This window comes from Terrapene carolina, unplaced genomic scaffold (genome assembly GCF_002925995.2).
Source record: "Terrapene carolina triunguis isolate 2854851 unplaced genomic scaffold, T_m_triunguis-2.0 Scaffold192, whole genome shotgun sequence".
NCBI lineage: Eukaryota > Metazoa > Chordata > Testudines > Emydidae > Terrapene > Terrapene triunguis.
Window position 1 is genome coordinate 13,018,068 of NW_020664543.1, and position 25,235 is coordinate 13,043,302.

The 25,235-nt window shown below is 50.6% G+C and overlaps 1 protein-coding gene across 4 annotated transcripts in view; it reads right to left on the reverse strand.

Annotated features, from left to right (window-relative positions):
* The window catches only part of CACNA1G (calcium voltage-gated channel subunit alpha1 G), a 281,389-nt gene extending 269,571 nt beyond the window's left edge, over positions 1 to 11,818 (reverse strand). For all 4 annotated transcript variants that reach the window (XM_024204320.3, XM_024204317.3, XM_024204319.3 and 1 more), the window contains exon 1: positions 11,431 to 11,818. In XM_024204320.3, the coding sequence (XP_024060088.1) occupies positions 11,431 to 11,675 (245 nt within the window). In that variant the 5' untranslated portion in view covers positions 11,676 to 11,818. The remainder of the gene's footprint in view (positions 1 to 11,430) is intronic.
* Between the last annotated feature and the right edge of the window lie 13,417 nt (positions 11,819 to 25,235).

Consider the following 25,235-nt stretch of genomic DNA (forward strand, 5'->3'; position numbering starts at 1 on the left):
CCCCCCCCCCCCCCCAGTTCCTCATATCTCCTTGTCAATTGCTGGAAATGGGCCATTTTCATTACCACTACAAACAGTTTTTTTTCTCTCCCGCTGATAAAAGCTCACCTTAACTGATCACTCTCCTTATAGTGTGTATAGTAACACCTATTGTTTCATGTTCTCTGTGTATGTATGTATATATATATATATATATATATATCTTCCTACTGTATTTTCCACTACATGCATCTGATGAAGTAGGCTGTAGCCCACGAAAGCTTATGCTCAAATAAATTTGTTAGTCTCTAAGGTGCCACAAGTACTCCTGTTCTTTTTGCGGATACAGACTAACACGGCTGCTACTCTGAAACCTTCTTTTGACCAGTTACTGATCCATGAGAGGTCCTTTCCCCTTATCCCGTAACTGCCTAGTTTGCTTAAGAGCCAGGCTTTGGTGAGGGAGCTGATCAAAGTCTTTCTGAAAGGCCAAGTGCCATATTGACTGGATCACCCTTATCCACATGCTTGTTGACACTCTCAAAGAATTCTGAAGTGGTCAAAGCACCAGCACGGTGTGATCCTTAGAGATCCCCTGGCACCTCTGACAACAACAAGGGCAAACATTTTCACACAGCAAATGGCTGGTCTGGTCATTCCTCTAAACATTTTCCCCAATGGAAAAGGGCTTTTTGACCCAAATGAAAATTTTCACCGGAAGTTCTCATGCTGGTAAAAAATTGCGAGGTTTTTTGGTAAAGAGACCGGAAACTGAAAAACAAATATTTTTAGGAAAAATTGGATGGGAAGGTTTTTTTGTTGTTCAAATCAAAAACATGTTAAAAAAAAAGTTTTAAAAAAATGGAAATATTTTCAGTTTTTCATCCTAAAACCAAAACATTTTTGTGGGAAAAAACAAAACAAAAATAAATCTTTGAGATTTTCTGTGCACAATAACTGGCATTTTCCCAACCATCTCGAACAACCAAACCTGCCAAAGCACAGTTTAAATACAACAGGGCCTATAGACAGGTTTGGCCAATCAGCATAAAACATGGATTTGAAACCTGCTTAGAACAAATCAGCTGCATCTAAAAGAGCCAGCCAGACCATCCTGGGTCACAGGCGTGTTTAAATTCTGCAGCGGCTCACTTGCTAAACATGGTGGTTTGTCCTGTGCAGAGAGGACTATAGGGTGTTACTTTCAGTGGCTTGGCCAAATTCCAACTTGGTTAATTACAATCTGCCTCTCTAAGATCCCCCTGAAGTGTCATTTGGAGACTATTCTTCATTCCCACTCCTAAGGAAACCACAAAAAACTTGTCTACAGCCTTGCTGCTACAGAGCAGCTGCTACATTTCTATGGAGAATGAGGAGAGCAGGCATGTGCGTGTGTAGTTATATGCACACCCTTTCTCTCCCATCACTGAAATGTGGCAGCTCTTCTGAATCCCTACCACACACATATAGAAGAACCCTTTTATAGTCAAGCAAGCTACTTTCCCTCCCCACTCCTCAAAAAACTTCATTCTTGCAGAGAGCCATTGTGGGGCCTTGGATCCTGGCTGGGGCCCTCTGGGCACTCTAACAATACAAATAATTCAATCAGAAACAAGAACTGCAATTTGTACATTGCGACGCGCTGTAACATTTCAGAACCTTCAGCTTACTTCACTCCCAGCAGAATGTCAGCAATAGCATTCGCTCTGTCCACACGCCCCTGTAGCATGTAACTGTATTTAACAGAAACACACACACAATCTGCACGGTGCTAAGTGCTCTGGGAAGAACGTCTCTATGCAGATTCATCATTACAAGTATGGATGGGAGTGAGCACAAGAGGCATCTGCCTCCCCATCAGGGAACGCTCCAGGCCTGCGCAGCTATGGCCCTGTCTACATTAGAGACGTTGCACCAGTATAATAACTCCAGCGATGCAGAGGTACTGCACTGATTTAATGCAGGGTCCATGCCAGTAAGTTACATCAGTGCAAATTCCTTCCATGTCGACAGGACCAACAAGAGGCAGGAATAGGAGCAAGGGGTTCCGAGAATCAGGCGCGGGATCCCACTCCAGGAATTCCTCTTACTCTTTTCCAAAATTAAAACCAGGTCTCTGGAGATTCTGCCTTACTCGCATCTTGTGGGAATCCTTGTTCCGGATTTCCGACAAGGAGGCAAGAAATCAAACCAGACTGTCACCGATTGAAGAACGTGGTCCCTTTGCAGGATACTGCTACCTCTTTCAGCCTGGAGAAGCCATTAGCCTCCTCTGGGCTCCGCCCAGTACCCCCCAAACCAGCCTGCAGCTGCTAACTCTCCCATCGACATCTCAGATCATTAAGACGCCAGCCTGCAACAGGGGACAGGTGAGAGCAACGTAACCATTAACTGCATTTGAGTCAACCCTTTGTACATGCACTATTTAAAAAAAAAAAAAAAAAAAGGAAAAGAAAAAGAAAACTTCTGGAAGTCATTACAATTCCTCTGCTCCAGCCTCCCCTTTGGCAGACAATCCTCCCCCCTACCCCCGTTCGAAATGCCAGCCTGTGATTTTTAAATGAGAAAAAGCTGTACTGCACTCCAGCGCTTGGATAAACTCCTACACAAACTTCCAGATGTGACACAACTGCCTGGAAGAGGGAATACACAGAAGGATCTCCTTAAAAAATATGCACACACGCACAAAAGGCAAACAAACCATGCTCGCGGCTCAGCCATGTAGTGGTGTCTGCACGATACAGAGATGAGGAGATACGTGTCGAGGTGCAGTGCGTTTGTTAGATTAAGATTGCACCTCTGCTCGCTTTGCTTGGGAGGCAGTAATTAGAACTCTGTTGACTGCTGTGTAATACCACAGGAGGCAAATACCATTCCCCCCTCACCCCTTCTCCACCTCGAGGGTTTTCAAACCATGATGCCTCATGATTACTTGGCTGGTCCTCCCCCGGAGCAGCACTTTGAAACAAGTTCCATCTTCTTTACTGGAGGTGTTGTCCATCTTACCCCCCCCCCATTCACGCAAAGATACCCCACCCAATGATCAGCGTGGGGTCTTGTTCCAGGAGTCACGCTTGGGCAGACCTCTCCTGGCTCCAGAGTCTGACCTCATTTATGCTGACCTGGATCTAGAGAGACTTCACAGACTTCAGTGGCGTTCCTCCAGATTTACCCCGGGGTAACCCAGGGCAGAGTCGTCTCACGTGGCCCTTTGCTGCAGTTTAGCTACCCAGCGTGCCTTCCGACAAGTTACACCAGGGAGCTGTTGCCAGGGGACAGACACCACCCTAGACAAGCTTCTATCTTTGTGAATGGCCCACAGGTCTGGAGGGGTGGGGGTAGAGTGGGAATGAGCAGATTACCTCTCCTCACGCAGCACAGACAGGGAGCTGCCCGTTGGCTTTCCTGCCGAGTTTCGCTTTGGAATGGGCCCTACAGACTTCATGGCTATGAGGTGCAGAAGGGAGTAAGGTGGGGCAGAGGCAAGGTTGGCTCTGCAGCATATTCCCTCCCCTCTCCGCCCCAGCACCAACCCTTTTGCTAGGAGGCCACAGACGCCCACCCTTTCACTTCCACATGGTCAGGACTCTCTACCCAGCATGGTCCCCTGGGTAATGATACTCAAAACAGGATGATAGAGGTTAGCTTTACTTAGTCCCCTGGATAAGGAATAGTAACCAGGCCTGGCAGAGGCAACCATGGCCTCTTAGGGGCTAGAGGTGGGATGTGGAGAGCAGAGGGAGTGCCTAGAACTCCCAGGCCTGGTCTACACTACGACTTTAATTCGGATTTAGCTGCGTTAATCCGAATTAATCCTTAACCCGTCCACACTACGGAGCCAGTTACTTCGAATTAAAGGGCGCTTAAAATCGATTTCTGTACTCCACCCCGACGAGCGGAGTAGCACCAAAATCGATTTTGTTAATTCGAATTAGGGGTAGTGTGGCCGCACACCACCGAATTAATGTGGTTAAAATTAATGGGGTAGTGTGGCCGCACACCACCGAATTAATGTGGTTAAAATTAATGGGGTAGTGTGGCCGCACACCACCGAATTAATGTGGTTAAAAACCGAATTAATGTGCTTAGTGTGGCCGCGCACAATCGAATTTATACAATCTGTTTCCCAAATTCGAATTATCTAAATTCGAATTAATCTCTTAGTGTAGACGTACCCCCAGGCACAGTTCAGGGCCCCTTGTGCTAGGCACTACACGAACACAGAACAAAGGTAGTTCTGGAGCCAAGAGCTTACATGACCCCCACCTCACCATCTCTAGTGTATTTATCCTCACAACCACTCGGCCAGGTAGGGCAGGGCTCTTATCTCCATTGCAGATGGGGAACTGAGGCACGGAGAGGCTAAGTGACTTGCCCAAGGGCACAAGCGAAATCTGTGGCAGAGATTTTGGGAATTGACCCTACATCTCCCAAGTGTCAGGCTAGTGTCCTAACCACTGAACTGCCCCTCCTTCTCTCCTTTCAGTGAACCGAAGCAGTGTCAGGCATTGCTAGGAGAGGGTTAGAGATAAAAGGAGTCACTGGGGTGGATAGGATTCTGTGCTAGGGTCCAGGAGGTGGTTGTTCTACACCCCACCAGCCTACCCTTTGCACCATCACACGGGATACTTCAGCTGTAGGAAACTTTGGCCACTTTCCCCATCTGCAAGGCAATTTAAGCACTGAGCACAGAACAGGCTCAGCTCCTTGTGGGAGTCTGGCCACGGCATAAGTAAAAGCTGGGTTTTGGCTCAATGCCATGACAGTTTAGGGCCCAGACCTGCAAGAGGCTGGACACCTGCAGCTGCAAAGACTTCCAGTGAGAGCTGAGGGCCCTCGAGCACCTCACCAGGACAGAGCCTTTGAACGGCAACGTCTCCAATGGAAAGGGTTCAGAGCAGTGTGGAACTGCCAGAGGGGAGACCCCCCCGGGCCAGATCAAACTCGCCTGATTGCATTAAAAAGCCAAGGCCTGAGACAGCTTTGCCAAGGTTCATGAACCCATTGGTGAATGTGGGCTGGGTTACGGTTGCACTTGCAAGCTTCTGCAGTGTTCCATCTGGTTTTCAAACCCCAACCCCTGGCAGAACTCGGATTTTCCATCTAGGTTTGAGGCGCTATAAATGGATCAGAAGCAAAAACAGCAAAGCCAAACACCACCCTTGAATCTTGGGGGATTTCAACACTTAGATCTGGGTTCAGATTTAGCCAATGGCGCCCCCCTCTTTATAGGGAGCAATTACCAGGAGAGGAGAGACTGCAATGACCAGGAGCCACCACAAGCAGGACTCAAAACTTTTCCCTTCAGTGAAAGCTGCTTCACAGGACACACCACCACGGGAGGGGGGAGTGTTAACCAGTCTGTATCCCAGAAGTGGCACCTTCTCCACCCTTAGGCAGTTAAGGAAATACACTTTCCTTGTCTTCTTACTTCTATGCACATGAGCTTCACTTTCCAGACAGATGCTATCTGGACAGGGTGAGGAGAGACTGAGAATTTGCCATAACAAGGGCCCACGGTCCCCTTCAGATAAGCTCTGTATTATTTTCCTATGCAGAGCTCTTTCAGTACAAAGCAGTTTCCATCCTCCTTATTCGCTCCATGCCTGCTCTTCAGACACTCCACAGCTCTTGGAAAACATCCTAATTCTCTGGCTCTGATCAGCAGAGCAGCCTTGTTTAGCCCCTGTGCCTGGCTGTCGTCCTTCCAAGCCTGCACGGTAGATTCAATTTCACTTAAAAATAAAAGTTAAGTAACCGGGCTTTTCTCCCTTTTTTGTGTGTGTGACAGATACACATCTCTGTGGTGAACTCTCTGTTACAGAAGGCCCCTTAATGCAACACACAAGCCCTAGTTTCGGTCCTGGAGGCTTTTCTTAACTTTTTTAATGTCACCTGTAGGGCAAAAGTTCCAATACAGTACTTTGATTGTGAGCCTGTATGAAACACAAACATTTGGCCTTCTCCTGTCTTTAAACAGACATTCCTCACCCAGAACAGAGTGGATCCTTTTATCACAGTGACAAGGTCAGACCCCAGTAGCACCTTCTCATATACAGACAATCAGACAGATGCCTCCAGGATGTCACTCATGCTCCAAAGCACTCTACCTTTCCCTCCCTCAAGCTCAGGAAGTGCCTGCGCATCTTACCCTCCACTCCAATGCCACACACAGCTGATTTCTCCTATGCATGCTGCAGGGGCCCTGCATCACCCCCAAAATCCCCTCCCATGTCACACAGAGTCCCCTTGCCAGAACTTGACACAGCAAAGACACACTCATGGAATCCCAGAACTCCAGTGAAAAACATCTCTCTCCCTCCGACCTCACGTGGACGCACGGATCTCAGTAAAGGGAGCAGCACTCATCTTTGATGCAGGCTCCGTTGGGGACGCACAATTTAGCAGCAGGTTCTGCTGTACAGAAGACGTGCCAGATTCTGTCACCATTGAGTAATGCCTGACTCCTATTGAAATCCATGCTGGTCCTTGCAGGGTCAGCTACTACACAGCACAAGTAAGGCGGGCAGAATTTGGCCCTCTGAATGTAGATACTTGAAAGTACAGAGAGGTAGGTGACTTAAATAGATTTGGAATCAAGACACCAGCTCCAAACATCCCCCAGCTTTGGGTTGTCTGAGATCTGGATCAGTCCAGACCTTTCAAAATTTGAGAGAGAGAGAGGGGAAGAAGTTTCCTCCCCCAACCCAGCTATAACAATTGTGCTCTCAGAAACCAAATATAAGCCCTTACGGCCCAGGAAGTGAACGCTTCAGATTGAAACACTACAGAGAACCCTGAGGAATCATTCTGCCATGGAACTTTGCATGAGTGCATGCTTAGTGCCGAATACTCAGCTCATCTACTATTTCCCTGCTCCTTCCCCCGCCCCAAATCCCCCTCATCACCTCTGATATCAAGGTCATGTAAACAGCTTGGAGAGACAGACCAGCATCTTTTGGATTAGTGGTACTTCAGCCTTGTGTGCAATTGCAGGCCACTCCAGCAAAGGGAGCTTTGTTAATTCAAGCTCTCTCCCTAGGGAGAGAGGAGAAGACAAGGGCACAGGACCAGAACTGGCAGTACACCATGACACCCCCAGTAAATGGCAACGTTGATCAGCTATATTAGTGCACCGTAAACCCCATGTTGAAATACAGGCCCTGCCAAGTCAGGACTTTGTACGTTTCCACAACCTGTCCTCATCGGACAAGTACCAGGACTGAATTAGTTGAATTAATAAAAAGGACACTTGGGAATTGAAGAAATAGGAAAGGAGCAGACACAATTAAACAAGAGTCCGGCCTTTTGAACTTGCAACTTCCGCAACTGCCAAAAGGTAAACCGAAGAAAAAATACTGAGACACGCTAACGAAAGCTCAACCCTCCCCTGTCAAAACCACTGTGGATCGGAGAGGATTTTGCCAGCCATGTGACCCAAACCACTGTCGCTCTATCAAGAACAGCTGGTGGCAACAAAGAATTTGGCCAGATGTGATCTGATCTGGTTTTCTGATGATATGTTTTTATCATGGGGCCTCGGTTCTTAAAGATGTGATAAGTCACTTTTCTGAACAACCGAGCTAAAGGAGTAGAAAAAAATGTCAATAGGCAGACAGCTAAACTCCCACCACTCCAGCAGCGAGCAACCAACAATAAAAGCGAAATAGAAGCAAGGTTGTTTAATAACATCTCAAATGTATTGATCCTCAGCAAGTGATCAAACTCAGCCAGTACTCCGGGGGGAAGAAAATATCCCTCTCACTCACTGTTTAGCAGGTTGAGTCACATTTTCAACTCCCTGGTTTCTGGGTCAGCAACATTGAAAACATATGGGGGGGAAAAAGACCAGAGGGCCACAGCACTGCTACCCAGTGAGGGCGTATGGCTCCAAGCCCTCTGGTTTTTTCTCTCAGTAATGAATCGAGAACAGGTAACCATCAGTGGAAATTCCAGCTTCCCAGGCTGCAATCAGTGGCTGAGCTCCCTTTGAACTGCTGCCCGCAAGTGCTTGGTGGAAGATTTATTTTTTTAAATAACACTAATTTTCCAAGGACAGAAGTTAACCTGTTTGCACTGGCAGACTTGTGTACAGAGATGCTTTTCAAGTTGAAATAGGCACCTCGTATGAGCAAGACAGGCTGAGGGATAAAAAGGAATCCACTGAAAACACCTGCACAATTTTGAGATGCCACCTGTCTCAAAACGATCATTAAAAGAGGCTAGAAAACACAGAGAGATCAACAATTGTAAATAATAATATTCATAATGGTAGATAATAAGCCCATTCTGTTTGGCAGGGTGACATTAGCAAAGATTTCCTTCCCAAAGAGAATGCTTTAGCAAGTTTCAAGATTTCCTAAGATGCTTAAATAAGTGCAGCTTTGAACTGCTCAGCTAGTGTGAATGAGATTTAGGGAAACCACTGGAAAGTATTCATGTGATTGGGAACTGAAACCTCTATTCTAAGAATGAAACAGACTGTTTATCAGATAAATTATCCTCATCACAAAAGTAAAACAGCATTCAAGACTATAGAAGAACAGCGCCACGTTTCTCTAACAACCAAACTTAACCCTAATTTAACCCCTCACTGATTAGCCCGAAATAGGGGAGGGCTAAGGGGAATCAGACAACAGATGTTAATCACCTAGTCCCACCTTTTACACTACAGATTCAGGTATTCGGCATGTGTGTAATTGACTAGCTCGCTCCCTGAAAGAGCTGAATGGATTTAATAACTTCCTCCTGTTTACTCAGGAAGATGCTGTCTTTTATGTACACGACCCTGCTGGCAGTCAGACAGCTTTGATTAAATTGGCTTTGTGTTTTTATTATTTATTTTAAAATACATGTAACGAGTTTGGAGGCGGTAAAGCGTCTGTAACGCTACAAAGAAAATGTTGAGCGCAGCTCTGACACCAGGAAGGGTTTTAAAGAAGGGGCTAAAAAAGCCCCCTTGCTAGCAGTGCTATTTCCCCTTCTCGACTTGCCCAAAGCAACAACACAGCTCTCCCGCAATCCTGGACCAGGAAGAGGGAGTCAAGCAAGCAGGTAACTGATATGAATCATGGCTCACTCTGGTGACCTCTAATTTCTTCCATTAAACCCTGAATAGTCTCTGATTTTTAGCGGAGTGCTGCAATCTATGACTCCCCAGGGCCCAATTCTGTGCTTTTCCTAAACCCCACACTCAAACGACTCCTTAATGGTCTTTTACATCCAGCACAAGAGAAAAGAAACAGGCCCTTCCCCAGATCCCCTTAAAGTCAATGGGGAAATCTCCCATTGGCTTCAATGGGCTTTGGATCAGGTCCTTTGAGCGCCCATTCTTCATTTCCAGTAGTGATTGAAAGGGGGATGGGAGAATCATCACGTAGCCCTTCAATAAATGAACAGAGACCAGTGGGAAAGACTTGTAAATCCCATGGAAGGCTCCTGGAGCCTTCCAGTAAAGCAGCGGCCCCTAAATTAAATACGAGGTTCTGTAATTACACTACAGCTAACGCACCTGGAGAAGAGCCTAAGTGATTGATTTAGAAGGATGCGTTCCTCACTGAGTATTCAGCACAACCATCATCTCCGACTGGCTGGGGGCTGCAGAGAGCACCCAGTACTCAGGGTTGCATGAAAAAGCAAGTTTGTGCCACCACCTGCCTTGCACAAGTTAAATTATTTAAGGACACCAGAGCCAGGCTCAAAATCGACCGTAAGGAACCCTCCCCTCCTATTCTCCCCAGCCCCCCCCCCCTTTATGTTCCTTTCCTGTCCCTAGTTAACATGTCTTAGCCATGCCAGATCTAACATTTCAGTAAACTGCCCCCCTCTTTAAAGTCTTGCCATTGATTTTTTTTTATGTAACTATGGCACAGAAAACAGGATGAGTGAGAAATGAGCTACCACGAGCACAGATTTGCAAGAGAGAGGCTCCTTCTGTGGTTCTTTTTGTCATGCAAATGTTGTAATTATACATTTAAAGGGTAAAACGCTCTCCCATCACTGTAGTAGATGGAGCGGTTTGCGCTTTCCTAGAGTCTCCTATCTAATCTGCACACAGGAGCGCTTTATTAAACACCCATTATTGCTCGCTTTCCTTTGTTCTTTTAAACAGATGTCTGGTCGTTGAGAGAGGGAGAGAGAATGATTTGATCTACTTATTTCCCCTCCCCCCCCCCAGTTTAATTGGGGGTGAAGGTGTCTGAAATCTGGCCATGTTTGTAGAATAGGTGTGGGGTTAGGGTCCATTGTGGTGTCTAAGCAGCTGCTGGGCTGAAAAGGATGGCGGGGGGGGCGGAATCCCAGGCTGGGTTAAAAGTAAATGCACGCATACATCCATGCAAACCTCTCTTAGGGGCGATCTCTCAGGGGCTTTAGACTATGGGCCTAGCAAAGGAAATGCTAGCCAGGGACCCTGATCCAAAGCCCATTGAACCCAGTGGGAGTCTTTCCATTGACTACAATGGGTCACGCGCCTAGAGGGGATGGGGAAAATGAGGCTAAAGGATAGATCCCCCTTCCCCCCACACACAACTTCTGTAGATAAGGGAGCTGGCATCATCAGGGCCTTCCAAGAGGAACTTGCACCAACCCCTAGTGTGGAGGGGTCTTTTGTGTCAGCGCAATCCAGCATTATCCATGTTCAATTTCATTCCCTTTCACCTCCCCAACGAAAAGACAGGAGGGGGAGCGGGCTGAGTGCAACTCCATCTCCCAGACAGACCTGCTGTCCCTCTCCAGAGCGTTACATATTGTTTCCATTCTCCCTAGTACTTTTCTGGAATCCCATGTTATGACTTCAACCCCGGAGAAATCCCTGCCTACTAAGGGAGGAAACATTGAGAAACCCCTTCGATAGATTCTGGAAAAACTTCCAAGAAATGAATTGGAGACAGACAAATGAAACCGAGGGAGCTGAGCTGCAGGCACACACCCGTCCACCCCTCCAGCCCCCTCCTCCACGGGAGGAAAAGCTGCAAACTTTGGGAAGGAACGCAGGGAGAGTCTCCTCGGAGCTGGATTCCTGAGCGGAGCAACTAGCAACTCTCATGACTGTTTTCGTCAATATTCGTGTCTTTGTTTTATCAATATTTGCATCGCGTCTCTGCTTTCTCCCCCTCCCCTCAACCTGAAAGCGGAGTCTCCGGGTAATTTTACAATATTCACCAAGTCCAGGCTCTTTTTCAAACTCTCCCCCCCACTTACACACACACCCCCAAGCCCTTTCAGCATCTGGAGAGCTTCCAGCTGTGCAACTGCTGGCGTCCAAGGGTGCTCCATGAACCTATAAGCCTTGGCCCTGCAAAGCCGCCTTCATGGAGATAACTTCTTGGGATGGTGGCAAAGAGGTCCAGGGAGCTCTCTAATCTGGAAGCCCCGTGGAAGGGAGGCAGGGTTGGAGAGGGGTGCCCAGGCTTACCTTGGCAGTGCCACCTGCCAGCTTGCAAAGGATATGGGTTGCACACCACCCGAAGGCACCAGCTCCTGGGTCTGCTCTCCTGGCTCAGATAAAAGAAGACGACCGGGGCCAGAGCCGGGTAGGGGAGCCCCTCCACCTCCGAGTCCCCACTTCCTGCGTCCTTGTCCCCTGGACCCGAGCGACCTCCATTCCCGGACAGGTCATTAAGGCGGATGAAAGTCTTGGATTTGCCCGGCTCTGGGTCCTGCTCCTCGGCTGCTCTCGGTCCATCTTCGTCCATCCTCCGGCCAGCAGACCCGGGTCCGAACCGGGAGAAGGAAAAATGTGCCCGGGGCGGGAGGGGGTTATTAGAGGGTCAGGGACCTACAGGGAGCAGCCATGCCGGGTGGGATTAAGGGACTGCGGGAGGGTTCGGGATAAGGTTCTGGCTCGGTTCGGTGGTTCCGGCTCGGGGAAGCTTCAGACTCAGGGCTTCAGCCTCTTTCCCCAGGTGGGCGCCTGGAAGAGGGCAGGTCCCCCCTTTGCAGGCATTTGGAGCCGGATCGAAGCCGAGCCGGGACCTGGCTGGCCCGGTTCTGCTTCCCCCTCCTCCGGTCCCGGTAGCTCCTCCTCACTTTGCTCTCCTCTGCCTGCCTCCGGGATCCCGCTCCAGCCCGGGAGGAGGTACCGTCTCAGCCCCTGCAGCGGGGATGGAATCCTTTCCCCGGCTCCCCTCCCAACTCCAGCGCGCACCAGCCGCGCAGGGGCTGCTCCCAGTCCAGCCTGGGCTGCGTTTAGCGGGTCCGCATCTGTCCCTCCCGTCTGCACATCTGGCCGTGCCAATGGCAGGGCAGGTCCTGGAGGGCGAGAGTTGGGGGACCCCCCTGGGGCAAGGAGGGGGCTTGGGGTCCACGAGCCTCCCCTGGGGGCTGGGCTCCTCCTGCCCTGCAAGGGTTATCTGGGGGGAGGGGACGCGCGGGTGGGGGGGGGAAGCGGCGGAGGGAGCCCGCGGAGGATGCTCCTCCTTAGCGCTGCCTCTCGGACGGCAGAGCGAGCGAGAAGCTGAGAGCTCCGCGCGCCTCACAGCTGGATCCCTCACTCCAACTTCCAGCCCGGGCACCGCCTCCCCAGAGCCACCGTGGCAGCCAATCTGGGCTCGCCTCTGGCCCCTCGGACCTTTCCCATTGGCTCCAGGAGGTGGCAATTAAGGGAGACAGCGGCGGGGGCCACAGCTGGAATCTGAGACAGTTACTAGAGCGCTGGGGACCCCTCCCACCCCAGCCCCGGCGCACGGGCAGCCAATGGGGCTGGAGGACGGGGCGAACCCCCCTTCGGATTGGCTGCCTGCCTCTGGGACTCCGAGCCTGAATCGCACGGGGAGAGCGCGAGCTCCGGCTAGTTAGCGGAGACAGGGGAGGGGGGCGGCACTTGAATCCCCGCGCCGGCCTGGCTGGGGGTTGTGAGCGAGCCCGGGCCAGCCCGTCACACGCAGGGAGCCGCCCCGGGCCGGGCAGCGAGCAGGGGGGCCGCTGGGGCGCACGCACGGCCGGCGGCTCGAAGCTCCCAGAGCCCCTTGGGGAGGGAGGGGCGCTGGACTGTGGCTGCACTGGGGGGGGAGGCGAGGTTCTGTAGCGCCCCATGCTGGAGGTGGGGTCCCGGGCAGGGGAGCGGGCCGGAAGGCAGCGCACCCCTCGGGGCTTGGTGCCCCCAGCAGGGGCAGGGAGGGGGCTTGGGCGGATCTGTGTGTCTGGAGGGAAGCGCGGAGCGTTACACCGGCTGGGCTGGGGCCAGGCAGCGCTGCCAGAGGCGGAAGCGGCGCAGAAGGGGGAGCCGAGGGTGCAGGCGCCTTTAGCGAGGGCCCCCAGGGCGCCTGGTCCCCGGGCTCTCTAGAGTTCGCCAGAGCAGCTTCGGTTTGTTTGCAGGTGCCCCGGAGGCTCTGGCGACACTCACCACCACACTGCGCCCGCGGGAGCCAGGTCTGGGCAGAGATCCCGCGCTGGCTCCGCTCTCACTCTAGCGTCCGCCTTGCGCTAGGGTCAGTTCTGTTTCTCCCCTGTACCTTCTCCTATCCCCCCCAAGGGCGGAAGAGACATTGCTTTGGCTGGAGCGAGCCAGGGGGCTGCCCCATCGCACCCTGGTATGCCCGCTTCGGCGCCCCGCCCCTGCACAGGTGCTGCTGCCCGGGGCGCTCCCCTGCATGCGAGGCGTCCAGGGGAGATTTCCAGGGTTACAGGCCCCCAGGAGGTGCAAGGGAAGAGGGAGCCATATGTCCTCAGCAGACGGTGCAGCTGGGACTGGAGGAGAGGGGGAGCTGTATCAGAGGTGAAGCGTGCCTAGGGCCTGAGACCAGAGAGGGGCGTGGAGGAGCGTCTGCAAGGGAGCGAGGTCTAGCTCTAGCTCTAGGGGAGCCCATCGTTTGCCAAAACCAGGGCAGAGCTCCCGTCACTCCCCTGGCTTGGGTAAGCCATGCTATCCCCGCAGGTCCCCCTCCTCCCTGGCTGGTGCGGTGAGAGCTCCCCCTGCTGGCTCGCGGGGCTTTCACCACTCAGGAGGGCTCTACAGAGAAGCCATGGTGTGGGGGGGAGGAAATGGTTATGGGGGCAGAGGGGTGGGCGGGGAGGAAATGCCACTTGGAGAGACAGAGACAGCTGGGCTGAGGAAAGCAGGATAAGCACAAGCCTGAGCAAAGCAGGCTCCATGGTGGGTAACTGGTAGGTGAGGCAGCTGGAATCGTTCTGATGTCTGGATGCACAGGCAAGAAGCAGAGCCAAGGAAGTAGGGGATTAGCTCTGTCGGCCCCAGAAGGGATGGAACAGCCAGGGTTTAAGTGAGACATAGTGGGGATGCAATGCTGAGGGCCATGTGATGTTGGGAGGAGAGCAGCCAGGGAGGATTGCAGTTATGGGAGTCTGCCAAGGGACAGGTTGTGGATGGGTCTGGGAACTGGACTGTTATGGCTTGAGAGGTAACAGGAGTACCTGGGTAGGGCTGTACAGTAAACTGATGGGAAGGGGGAGCAGCTCAAGATACTATTAGTGATTTGCACGCCAGTAGTGCTGTGAGGCCTTAGCCAAGATGGGACCCCTGCGGTACAGTCACAGAGTAAGAGACAGTACCTGCCCCAAGGAACTTACAGTCAAAGCAGACCAGGCAAAAGGTAGGAGACCAATAACTTGCCCAATGGTACACAGCAGGTCTGTGATAGAAAACCTGAGTTCTATTCCCTGCTCTAATTCCTACCCCAGTGCCCTAGCCACTGGGCCATCTCACCTCTCCAAGAGGGCTGCTGAAAGAAAACTGAAGTAATGGAAGCTTCTAACTCCCCAGACAGGTCAGTGTCACAGGGGTGGCTGCCATGCACTCTGTGGCAAAGAGAAGTAGGACAAGCCATGACTTATTGCACCCCAAAGTAGTGATGCCTTCAAACGCTCCCCTTTAAACACAGCTACCTGAGTGTGCCTGCAAAGCTGCAGACTGGTTTGAGTGAGGGTCCCCTTTTAAAATTTGCTCCTGGAGGCTTTTAATTGTTGCATTCCCCTCCCCCTCCCTCCCATCCCTTCATCCGGTCTAGTCCCCCTGTTGTTGTTTTTTTTAAACTCCCAGAGTCCTTTCCCCCTCCTCATGTCACATTATCCTCGCCTTCTTCATTGGAAGGGCGGGTTGCAGCCCCTTATAGAGTCTGCCAGCAGCACGCCTTCAGCAAGCCAGAAGCCACCACTAGAGAACAACAGGCGGAAGTTCTCCCTGACCCAGCACCGGCACTCCCCTTTGTGCTCTGAATCCTGCAGGCCAGGGAGCAAGCTTGATCTTGGATTCAGAGCCTGTGCTATCGTGCCTGGGACAGAATATTACATTTATTGGCAAAACTCCAAGGCAAACTCGGCTCTGTTCCAGAATTCGCAGCGGGAAAGTGTCCAAAGAGGCAGAGGAAAGTTGAGTCAGACTCAGGGCCATGCTCTTCCCTCAGGTGCACTCCCAAAGCTACAGCTCCATAGACATCAGCCAAATTGCCCCAGGGAAATTCATGGAGTTGGGCAGCTGTAAGGGAGGGCATGTGGAAGAGTTGGGGGGGGAAGTGTACTGGAAAGAGGAGATACTGATTGCTCAAGTATATAGGATGGAAACCTGGATCCTTTCCCACATCTGGGACAGTTTAGGGGACCAACCCCATCTGGGACTATTTGAGAGACCCTCCTGCCCCAATTGAAGGCCATTTCTCCCCCACCAGTTATACTGGATTGGGAGTGGGGGTAGGTGGGGCTGTCTTTGCTGATCAGGTCCTGAAGAAGGTGTTCTCAGAGATGGGTGGGTGGGAGCTTGCTGGTAATACACTAAATTCCCGGGTTACCATCCTGGTGCAAAATACCAGACTGGAGTCCCTTATCCACACAACAGACACAGCACATGCAGCAGCAGTGTGTGCTTCTGCTACCCTATTTGCCAGGGTGTCTAGGTCTGATCTGCAGAGAGCACCTCAAGGGGGTGAAAGAAAGTCAGTCACTCTTTGGCCTCTCTACTGAGCCTTGTGACGCCACCAGTGAGTACCAATCACACTATGGGGGTTGTGATGGGGATGCCTACCTGCTAAGAAATGGATCGCTAAATCCCTTCCACATAGGCCACTGGACAGCTATCAGACGGTAACAAGTGTCACTCACCAATGGCCCAGTCTGGCGAATCAGAAGAATGAGGCTTGGTTTTAAAACCCACAGCAGCAGAGCCCCCCATGCCCTTCCCATTCTCCACCTACCAGACTGGCAGGGGAGCTCGGGATCTCTGCCTTGTAGTGGGGTGGTGGGGTAGGGGCTTCTGCCCAGTGGGGAGGGGATTCTTAGGGCTTCTGCCCAGCAGGGTGCACCTTCTGGGCTCGGGGCTTCAGCAGGAGTAGGCCTGAAGTCCCAAGCCCTGGCAGGCGCCTCCCATGGGGCTGAAAGTGCGCCCCAGCTCTCAAACTTCTGAAGATTGTCGTATTTGGCTCGGAGGGTAAGTCTGGCCACCCCAGCTCTAATGCACACTACGTGCCATCCCATTGCATAAAGCTAGGGGGAGAGAAAAGCCACTCACGCCCCTCCAATTTCACTGTTGGCTCAAAACTCTCTGTGCCTGTTAAATAGCAAAGGTGCAGTGTCTGAGGAGATATGAAGACCACTCCCCCACTATTCCTCACAGCGCCCAGAGACCCCTAGTTGAGATCAGGGCTCTGTTGTGCTAGGCTCTGCACAGAGATGGCCCCTGCCCGGACGAGCTTACATTCCCAACAGAAAGGGTGGGAGGGGAAAACAGATACAGAGGTGACTGGCCCAAGGTCACAGAGCAGGTCAGTGGCAAAGCCAGGAACAGAACCCAGGTCTCCCAGTGCCCTCTCCACCGGACCACACTCCTGCCACCCCGCAAACACCAAATTCCTTGAATAGTGGAAGATCTGGATTTGTGTTAGTGCTAACACAACCCTGGCTCTCTGCCTTGACTGCTCCCCAGAGAATGCTATTCCAATAGCACTGTTCTAGGTCTTTATACTAATAATGTCATTTACAGAAAGGTCCACAAAACACATTTACATGTGCAAGGTGCAATGTTAGATCAAGTGATTCTCCATGCTCTGTATGGATAGATGGGACACATGCTTTTGATCTGATTCTCTTTGTATATTGATCATGTACAGAGGACCTTTGTGTGTCATGGTTTGCTCCAAATCCATTTCAACAAACACTTTTAGGAGATGAGGCTCTGAGCCTTTAAGTGGGTTACCAGATTACACGCTGCCTCCATTTTAATTACAATTGATTCATTGCATTTAATTTGTACATTTTGTCAAATTACGTTCCTTGTGGGAATTGGAAAATTTTGCTTTTAAGGACACCTTCCCAATCTGTTACCTAGGCAGCCCTGCATCCCCCTTTCTCTCGTGGAATGGGGGAAGCTGCCCATACAGGAGGTCTCTTGCTGTTCCTGGGACAATCCGGCGATTTATTTTTTTCAAACAAGAAAAGGGGTGCAGCTCCAGGGGGACGCTGGAGTCGGGGGAGGATGTAGGAGGAATTGTGGCTCAAATCCTAAAATGCAGCAAAGAGCTTAGCAGCAGCAGAAAGTATCAGCACTTGGAGATGCATATTAAGGAGATTTCAGATGTAAACGAGAGGACATCATTTCAATACTGCACAAGAAATTAATGAGGCCACATTTGTCTCCCCTGCACAGTTCTGGCCACCTAATTATAACAAGGATAGTGCAAAGATGGAAATGGGAGTGAGGAGAGGGCAACCCAGATGATACAGGGACTGGAGCATCTGAGCCATTCAGAGTGGCTAGAGAAACTAGGGCTCTGCTCTTTAGAGGAGGAAGAGGAAGCCAGGTGTTGCAACATGTGAAATTAACCAAGTGACGAGATGCCAGACAAGCCCTATAGACACAGCATGGTCCCATAAGTAACGCAATGGACTAGGACACAGCAGATCTGGGCTCTCTTCCTGTCTCTACCACTATATTTAAGCAAGTCACTTCACCTGCCCTCCTACCCACTGTAAGCTCAACAGGGCCCTGATCTTGGTTGAGGCATGCAGGTGTTAATGTAACAAGCAAGCCTCACCTACAAAGATGAAACTGGTCAAAGCTTGAATTAAGAGAAGGGGCCATGAGCCTGCAGAGTTTATTTACACCGAAGTCCGCTCCCTTCACTGCACAAACTCTTTTGTGCTAGGAGGTCTAGGAGCTGCACACAAGTACAGAACCAAGAACTGTGCATGATGTGCACAGAGCTCGCTACAGGACATTCTCACCATGGATAAAAATATGCATGTACATCTCAGTATAACTTGCACCTACTTAATGGGGTCTATGTGGTGGGGCCGGGAGGTTGAATGAGCTCTCAATCTCAGCATAGACATCGCAAGGCTCATGGATTTCTTCACACATAGCAAGAGACCGGCTGTGCCTCAAAGCGCTTGCAACCTACACAGACTAAGTGCAGGAAGGGAAACAAAGGCAGAGAGGGGTGAAGCGGCTTAGCCACGGTTAGTCAGCAAGTTAGTGACAGCACCAGAAATAGAGTCCACATCCCCCAACACCCAGGAGGCCATGCTGCCTCTTGAGATAAGAGCAGGTTGTTCGTTCATGTTCCCTTGGCCAATGTCTCCCTTTCACTGCACCTTTCCGTTTAGTTCTGGGTGCCTATTGTCCAGCTGCTCTCCAACCCAGAGGTGGCTGCATTTCAGCAGGGAAGATGCTATTTGTTAAACCTTTTGGGCTTCTTATGGATGAAAGTCGCTGAATAAACATAAGTTATTATTGCACAAATGTAGGTTTCAGAAGAAAAATTGCGTGAGCCGTGTTTCATGTTCACTGGGAAGCTTTAGATGAACAGATATTTAACAAAGCCTATTCTGGTTCTGTGATTGGATTTGGAATCAGATACCCAGGAGCTGCACTAGCTTGTAATGGCAAAAAAAAAATCGACATCTGTAACTATTCTAGCAACAGTCATATTGACCACACGTTAACAGAAAGACTCCATTCCTATGAGAACTAGTCACTATTTGTTTGTTTCCTGTTGACACACAGCTGCGGTAGCTGTGGGTGATTTTAATAAGACAGGCTAATATTTCTATCATCTCAGGAGCTATAGATTGAACCCATATAGGCATCTGGCTCAGCTGCTGAATGATAAATCGCATCAAGATATGAAGTTCATTTCATGCCTTAAAAATGAGGAGAAGATGCAATTTCATTTAAAATGTCACACTTTGTCCGCAAGAACAGGACTCTCATCACCACTTATTCAAATTTTGCTATATTATTAAGGAGCTATTTGACGCAAACTGGCCTTGTTCTCAGAACAATGCCCCGAAGACGACAGTAAATGCCACGGAGATCAGAATTGCTTTTGCTTCACATAGATGCTCCTGGTTGTAATAAAGGTGTGACACTCAGGAGTGCTGACAAGGAACTGCACTGTCTTTCCTGGTGCTAGTCACCTGACCTGGGACCTGACGTCTACCTTAAAGGTAGCTGACTGCACAGGAAAGCGTTGTGGAGAGAGAGGATCTGATCCCCTCCATCTTCAGACTAACACTTATGCCAGTCACAGCCTTTGATCTCCCTGCCACCCGACCCCATTCCCTCCATCACTCCTCTCCTCTCTCTACCCCATTCCCTCCATCACGCCTCTCCTCTCTCTTTAGCATGCCCCACTCCATCAATCAAGCCCCCATTATCACAGTACCGGAGCGCTTTGCCATCTATCCACACGGAAAAGTACTATTATCCCTATTGTAAGAGCTAAGACAGAGAGACTAAGTAACTCGCCCAAAGTCACACAGGCAGAATAGGGAATTGAACCCACATCTCAAGTCCCATTGGACCATCCTTCCCATTTTCCCTTCCTGCAGCCTCATCCTCATCCCCTTTTCCATGACCCTGCCCTGGGAGAGACCAAATACAGCCCCAGGCAGCAGGAATAACTAACCAAACCAGCCATGCCATCAACTCAGTAATGTCATACTTGTCCGTCCATTCCCCATCTCTATTATCCATCTGCCATTGTTATGAAGGGTCTTAGTCCATGAGCAATTTGGGACAGGTAACGTGGGCAAACAATTACATGGTACTGTATCAACATAGCCAGTAAGAATGCCAGCAAGCTGGAGGGAACATAAGGCTTGCAGCACTAGGCTCCAGGGCATTTACATATGCTAATGTCTACCACTTAAGGAGCACATGACTAATAACTTATTAGCACATTCTCTTAGAACACTATGCTAATAATCCTCTTTGAAAATCACCAGGCTAGGCGCCCATGTTCTATGCAGTGCGTATGATGGCAGGCTTCTCCCTGCATGCAGATAGGCCCAGCCAAACAACAGCCCCTTCAGAACTGAGCTCATAACTTCTTTGGAAAGGGGCTCATTCTCCTCCCTCGCCTCCTCAACACATATGATAGCACAGGCACCATACACGCAGCCTGTGTGAGTGTCTTAGCCACAACGTTCAGATCTAGCGCTCCGAGGCCCCTGTCTGACATTAATGTCTCAGGGCTCCATGATTTAATGCTGCATTTTCTTAACCTTAAGCATTCCCTGGGTGTTTCTTTGTGGGAAGTATTCTGGGAGGCTGCCATGAAAGGCCTAGGAGAAGTAACAGCAATTGTTTGATGGAACTAACTCCCCAGGGCAGCAAGTGGGGTTAAATCATTTGCTCTTTTGAATGAATATTTTTATTGTACCTCAATCATTTTTTAAATGAAGAGCTAGATAAGTAGCTGGAGAAAGAAAACACTCTGGATGGATCACAACCACTAACTCTGTAGAGGGGAAGTCTGCTGCCTATGTAGTCTATGGCGCAGAATGCAATTGCTCATTAACCAGAGGGGACGTTTGCTTGGCATTAGTCTATAGCCCAGATTTTCAGGAGCGACTAGTGACCTCAATTTGAGATACCTTAAAGGACCCTGATTTCCAGGAAGCGCTGAGCACCCGCCTTCTGAACACCAGACCTCCTTAAGGTGTCTCAAGTCGCACACCCACTTCTGAACATCCTGACTAGGATTCTCTCACTGAGAAGGTGGACTGGCCCCTGGTTCGATTCCAGGAACCGGAGGTGTTTGGGTAGAGTGTGATTCATCTTGAAATATATAGTCTTTGGTTTATCCCCTTAAATAAGACCTCGTTTCCCTTCAAGGCTGCTGACGTCTCCAAAAGATTTACGAAAAGAAAGCCCATATCTTTAAAAGAAGAATTCTGGTTTATTTTGTATGGGCCAAATCCTAACTACTACCCACCCCAACAGGAGTCAAGAGCAATTAGCGAGCAAGGCATCTCCCTGTGGCTGTTAGAACTCCCATCCATTCCAAGAGGGAAATCTTACATCTCAGCAAATACATATGCACAGCGAGATGTTCTGAAAAGCCTTTGGGTCCTCAGACACAGCCCAGCCTGCAGGAACTTCCACCTTGTGGCCCCCCCTCCCCGAGCCCTGTGGCAGCTCTCCGCCCTAAGGCACCGCCCCCGCGGCAGCTCCCCCCTCTGCCCTGAGGCGCCACCCCCCGCGCAGCTCCCCCCGCCCGGGGAGCCATGCGGCAGCTCCCTGCCCCAGCTCCCGCCGCCTAAATGCCGATGATGACCGGGGCGGCCGAAGATCCGGCCGCCACCGAAGAACCCGAAATGCCACCCCCAAAATGCTAGCGCCCTAGGCGACCGTCTGACAATAATGAGTTGCACCGGCCCTGGGCGCTGGAACAATTTTGGGGGTGCTGAGAGCCATTGAACCAAACTGTAAACGCTGTATATAATGGAAACCACTTCAAGCCAGGGGGTGTGGCAACACCCCCAGCACCCCTAGTTCCAGCCCCTATGCCAGCTTGCAAAGCATGAGTGGCATGCCTAGAAACATAAATAAGAACAAGTCATTTGAGAAGAGATTAGCCAGATGGCCAATTTTTGTTTAGGTTTATGAGATGGTTACTCCTGCTACTTTGCAGACTATAGGCTTGATCCTGTGTCCCTTGCAAGGTGCTGGGGACACTTCTTACTCCCTCTTTCTCAATAAGTTAACAGGGGTTGAAGACAACACCTCAGTGGATGTTTTGCCATGTTAATTAGAGAACCTATGGCACTTATCGTTTGACCTTATGTCCGGCTAACTCAGGTAATTACACCCTAATATGTAAATTCTCTTTGCAGCTTCAGTTGACTATAGTATCCCTTCCACTCCTAAACTGTTGCTGTATACCGTTAAACAGCTGTCATGCTTCACACCAGAGGTGGCTGCATTTCAGTACCAGGGGAAAGGTGCTACATAAGTAAGATATAGCTTACTGCTGAAGAATGAGAGAGTGCTTGTGCAAAAACACAGCACAACATTCAAGGCGGCAGCACATTTCAGATACATCTGATTTAAACCCAACCTACTGACCTGCTGCTTGTTGGAGAGATAGTCCTGTTTGAATTATTTGCAAATTATTAGGGAGAAGGGTTTTGTCCTTCTCAGCTTCTCTTCCGGCTCATGTCTGCAGTGACTCGATAACAGAGGAGAGTTCCCGAAGCACAGCTTAGATATGGATCCATTTTTATTACTATTGTTTATTAGGTGCATTGTGGCAGCCCCGAGGAGCCCAGTCACGAACCAGGGCCCCATTGTGGTAGGTGCTGGACAAACACAGAACAAAAAGGCATTCCCTGCCCCACAAAGCCTACCTCCACATCTGGACCTCAACTCTCCGGGATTGGCTTGTGCTCAGATCTGTGAACAGGAGTCAAGGAGGAGAGGGGCCATTGACAGTGTTCTGATGTGGGTTTAGAGGCACAGATTGGGTACATTTGGCTCTGCTTATACTAGGAGAGATGAGCCTAGAAGTATTTCTGAACTATGCTTCCCACCTGTCCCCCCACATATATCCTGCGCCATCAGCGACTGCTTACATCTGTGGGAGTCACTTCCAGAAAGCTCCAATATATCCAGGGAGCCCACTGGATCCAAATGCATCTGTAAACCTCAAGCCACTCCTTGCGCTTCCTGGGCCTGACTCAAGAGCCTTTTAAACCCCTAAGGCTTGGTCTACACTTACCCCCCAATTCGAACTAAGGTACGCAACTTCAGCTACGTTATTCACGTAGCTGAAGTTCGAAGTACCTTAGTTCGAACTTACGTCGGTCCACACGCGGCAGGCAGGCTCCCCCGTCGACGCCGCGGTACTCCTCTCGTATAGCTGGAGTACCGCAGTCGACGGCGATCACTTCCTGGTTCGACTTATCGCGTCCAGACAAGACGCGATAAGTCGAACCCAGAACTTCGATTCTCAGCCGCCGAACTAGCGGCTGGGTGTAGACATACCCTAAGGCTGCATCTCTTGCCTTTTCCTCCTTGTCCAAGGATTCCAGTCAGTGGACATTCTCAGTTTCCAAAGTCTCTCTCTCCTACCCCGTCAGACTGTAGCGTTTAATCTGGTTCCCATGTAACACAGATGCTGCAGCTAGTTTGCAGTCTGCGAAAAAGCAGAGCGCCAGCAACACTTCTATGACCAGCTCCCTCTATAAATGAATCTTCAAATCCGCTCTGACAGGAAGAGACAAGAGAGAGACGAGCTCGTTGCAGGAGCCCTGGATACTCCAGCTGTGTCACAGTGAGCTGACAGAGCTCGACACAAGCAACTGGGGTGTCTCGGAGCAGTGCCAGGCTGCGCTACAAGACAAACGAAGGAGCCCCCTCCTGCAATGCCACCAAAGAGCAGTTTCATAACCCTAGCTCATAGGGCAAGAGCGCCTCCATAACGGCCACGCCTCGCCGGGGTGATCGCAGAGCAACGCAGCAGAGGTGCTGGCAGAAGAGCTGACATGACCCCTGGGACCACGGGAACCACGTCTGCCTGTGACAGCGAAGCCTCACCACAAGCATCAGTTGTGATCACCATCTACACTTTCAAGGGAGGATTTGGGGTTTTCACTAGAGAGTGAGCCCACGCCACAAAGCTCAGACTTAGAGTAGATCTGATTCCTAACCCCCTCCCTCCCCACCAGTTTGGGGTTGTTTGGAGCTGGGTCCCAGTTTGCCCCATTACTGAGAGGGACATGAGCCTCAAAGTTCAGATCCAAACTTCTCCAAAGCTGCAGGGGGAGTGTCTGGGTTTGGTGGCCCAATTCTCTAAGCACATCTAGCTTTGCAAGGAAAGAACAGTGCAGAGTTGTACAGTAGTATATCCATGACAATTCACCCCGCAGCCCTGCCGTGTCAGGCTGAGGTGGTTAAATTCCCTCTCATCCCAGGAAGGTGCTGTGTCCAGGGATATCATTCCACTCCCACTCCCCAATCCCAGCAAACAAGAAATCCACCAACCTTTGGACTCATCTACACAATCTAGGACCAGGGGCCTACCTGAATTCCCTTGGCACATTGGACCGTTCAGCTACACGATACACTCTCCTGCAGACCTGCAGCAACACTTCTTGCAGAAGCCATCCGGTACTGGGTCTTGCTCCTTTGTGGAATTCTAACAGAGAAGCACCTTGCTCAGGGACTAGCCACGGAGCTTCAAGCTTCTTAACAGTGGGGAGAGCTGGGTGGTTTCCTGAAGGGACAAGCGGGAGGCTAGTGGTGGAAATGCAGGTAGGTAGGACACAAAGAGGAAGGGAGATGAGAACGGTCAGCAGGAAGAGCCAGCACAAAGAGAGAGCAATAGCAGAGATGAGGGCATCTGCGGGGGGGAGATAGCTCAGTGGTTTGAGCATTGGCCTGCTAAACCCCGGGTTGTGCATTCAGTCCTTGAGGGGGGCCATTTAGGAGTGTGGGGCAAAATTCTGTCTGGGGATTGGCCCTGCTTTAAGCAGGGGGTTGGACTAGATAACCTCCTGAGGTCCCTTCCAACCCTGATATTCTATGTCTGTTGGGTCACAACTTGGGAGCAGAGAAGCGGCATCCAGATGATTTCTTGCACCTGGGTTTTTCTGAGTCCAGCCAAAAACGCTCTATTCAACCTGGCTTCTAAAAGAAGTTCGCCCACTAGTGCAGCTCTATGTAATCCAGAAGGGCTTTTCCACCTTCCACTCGGGAGGGTCTGGTTCTCATAGCCAGCTGGGGAATCTCTTCATTTGCCCCAGCTGAGCCCTGCTGCCCTGGCAATCCCCCTACAGGTGCAGCCTTTCTTCCACTGGCAAAGAAGATATTAACCCTCTCCCTGCTGGCCCTGGGCAGGGCCTTGCTCTGCGGTGAGACAGAAAGAGGAGATGACAGGAAAGCCTGCACCGCTGCGGGGAGGGAGAGACCTCACAGGAGGAGGAAGAGAAACGGCACAGGAAAAGAAAGACAAAGGGTCCAAAGAACCCACCTTCCCTATGTACAGCACTGGGCAATTTGCCAGTTGCACTCTGGAGATTTG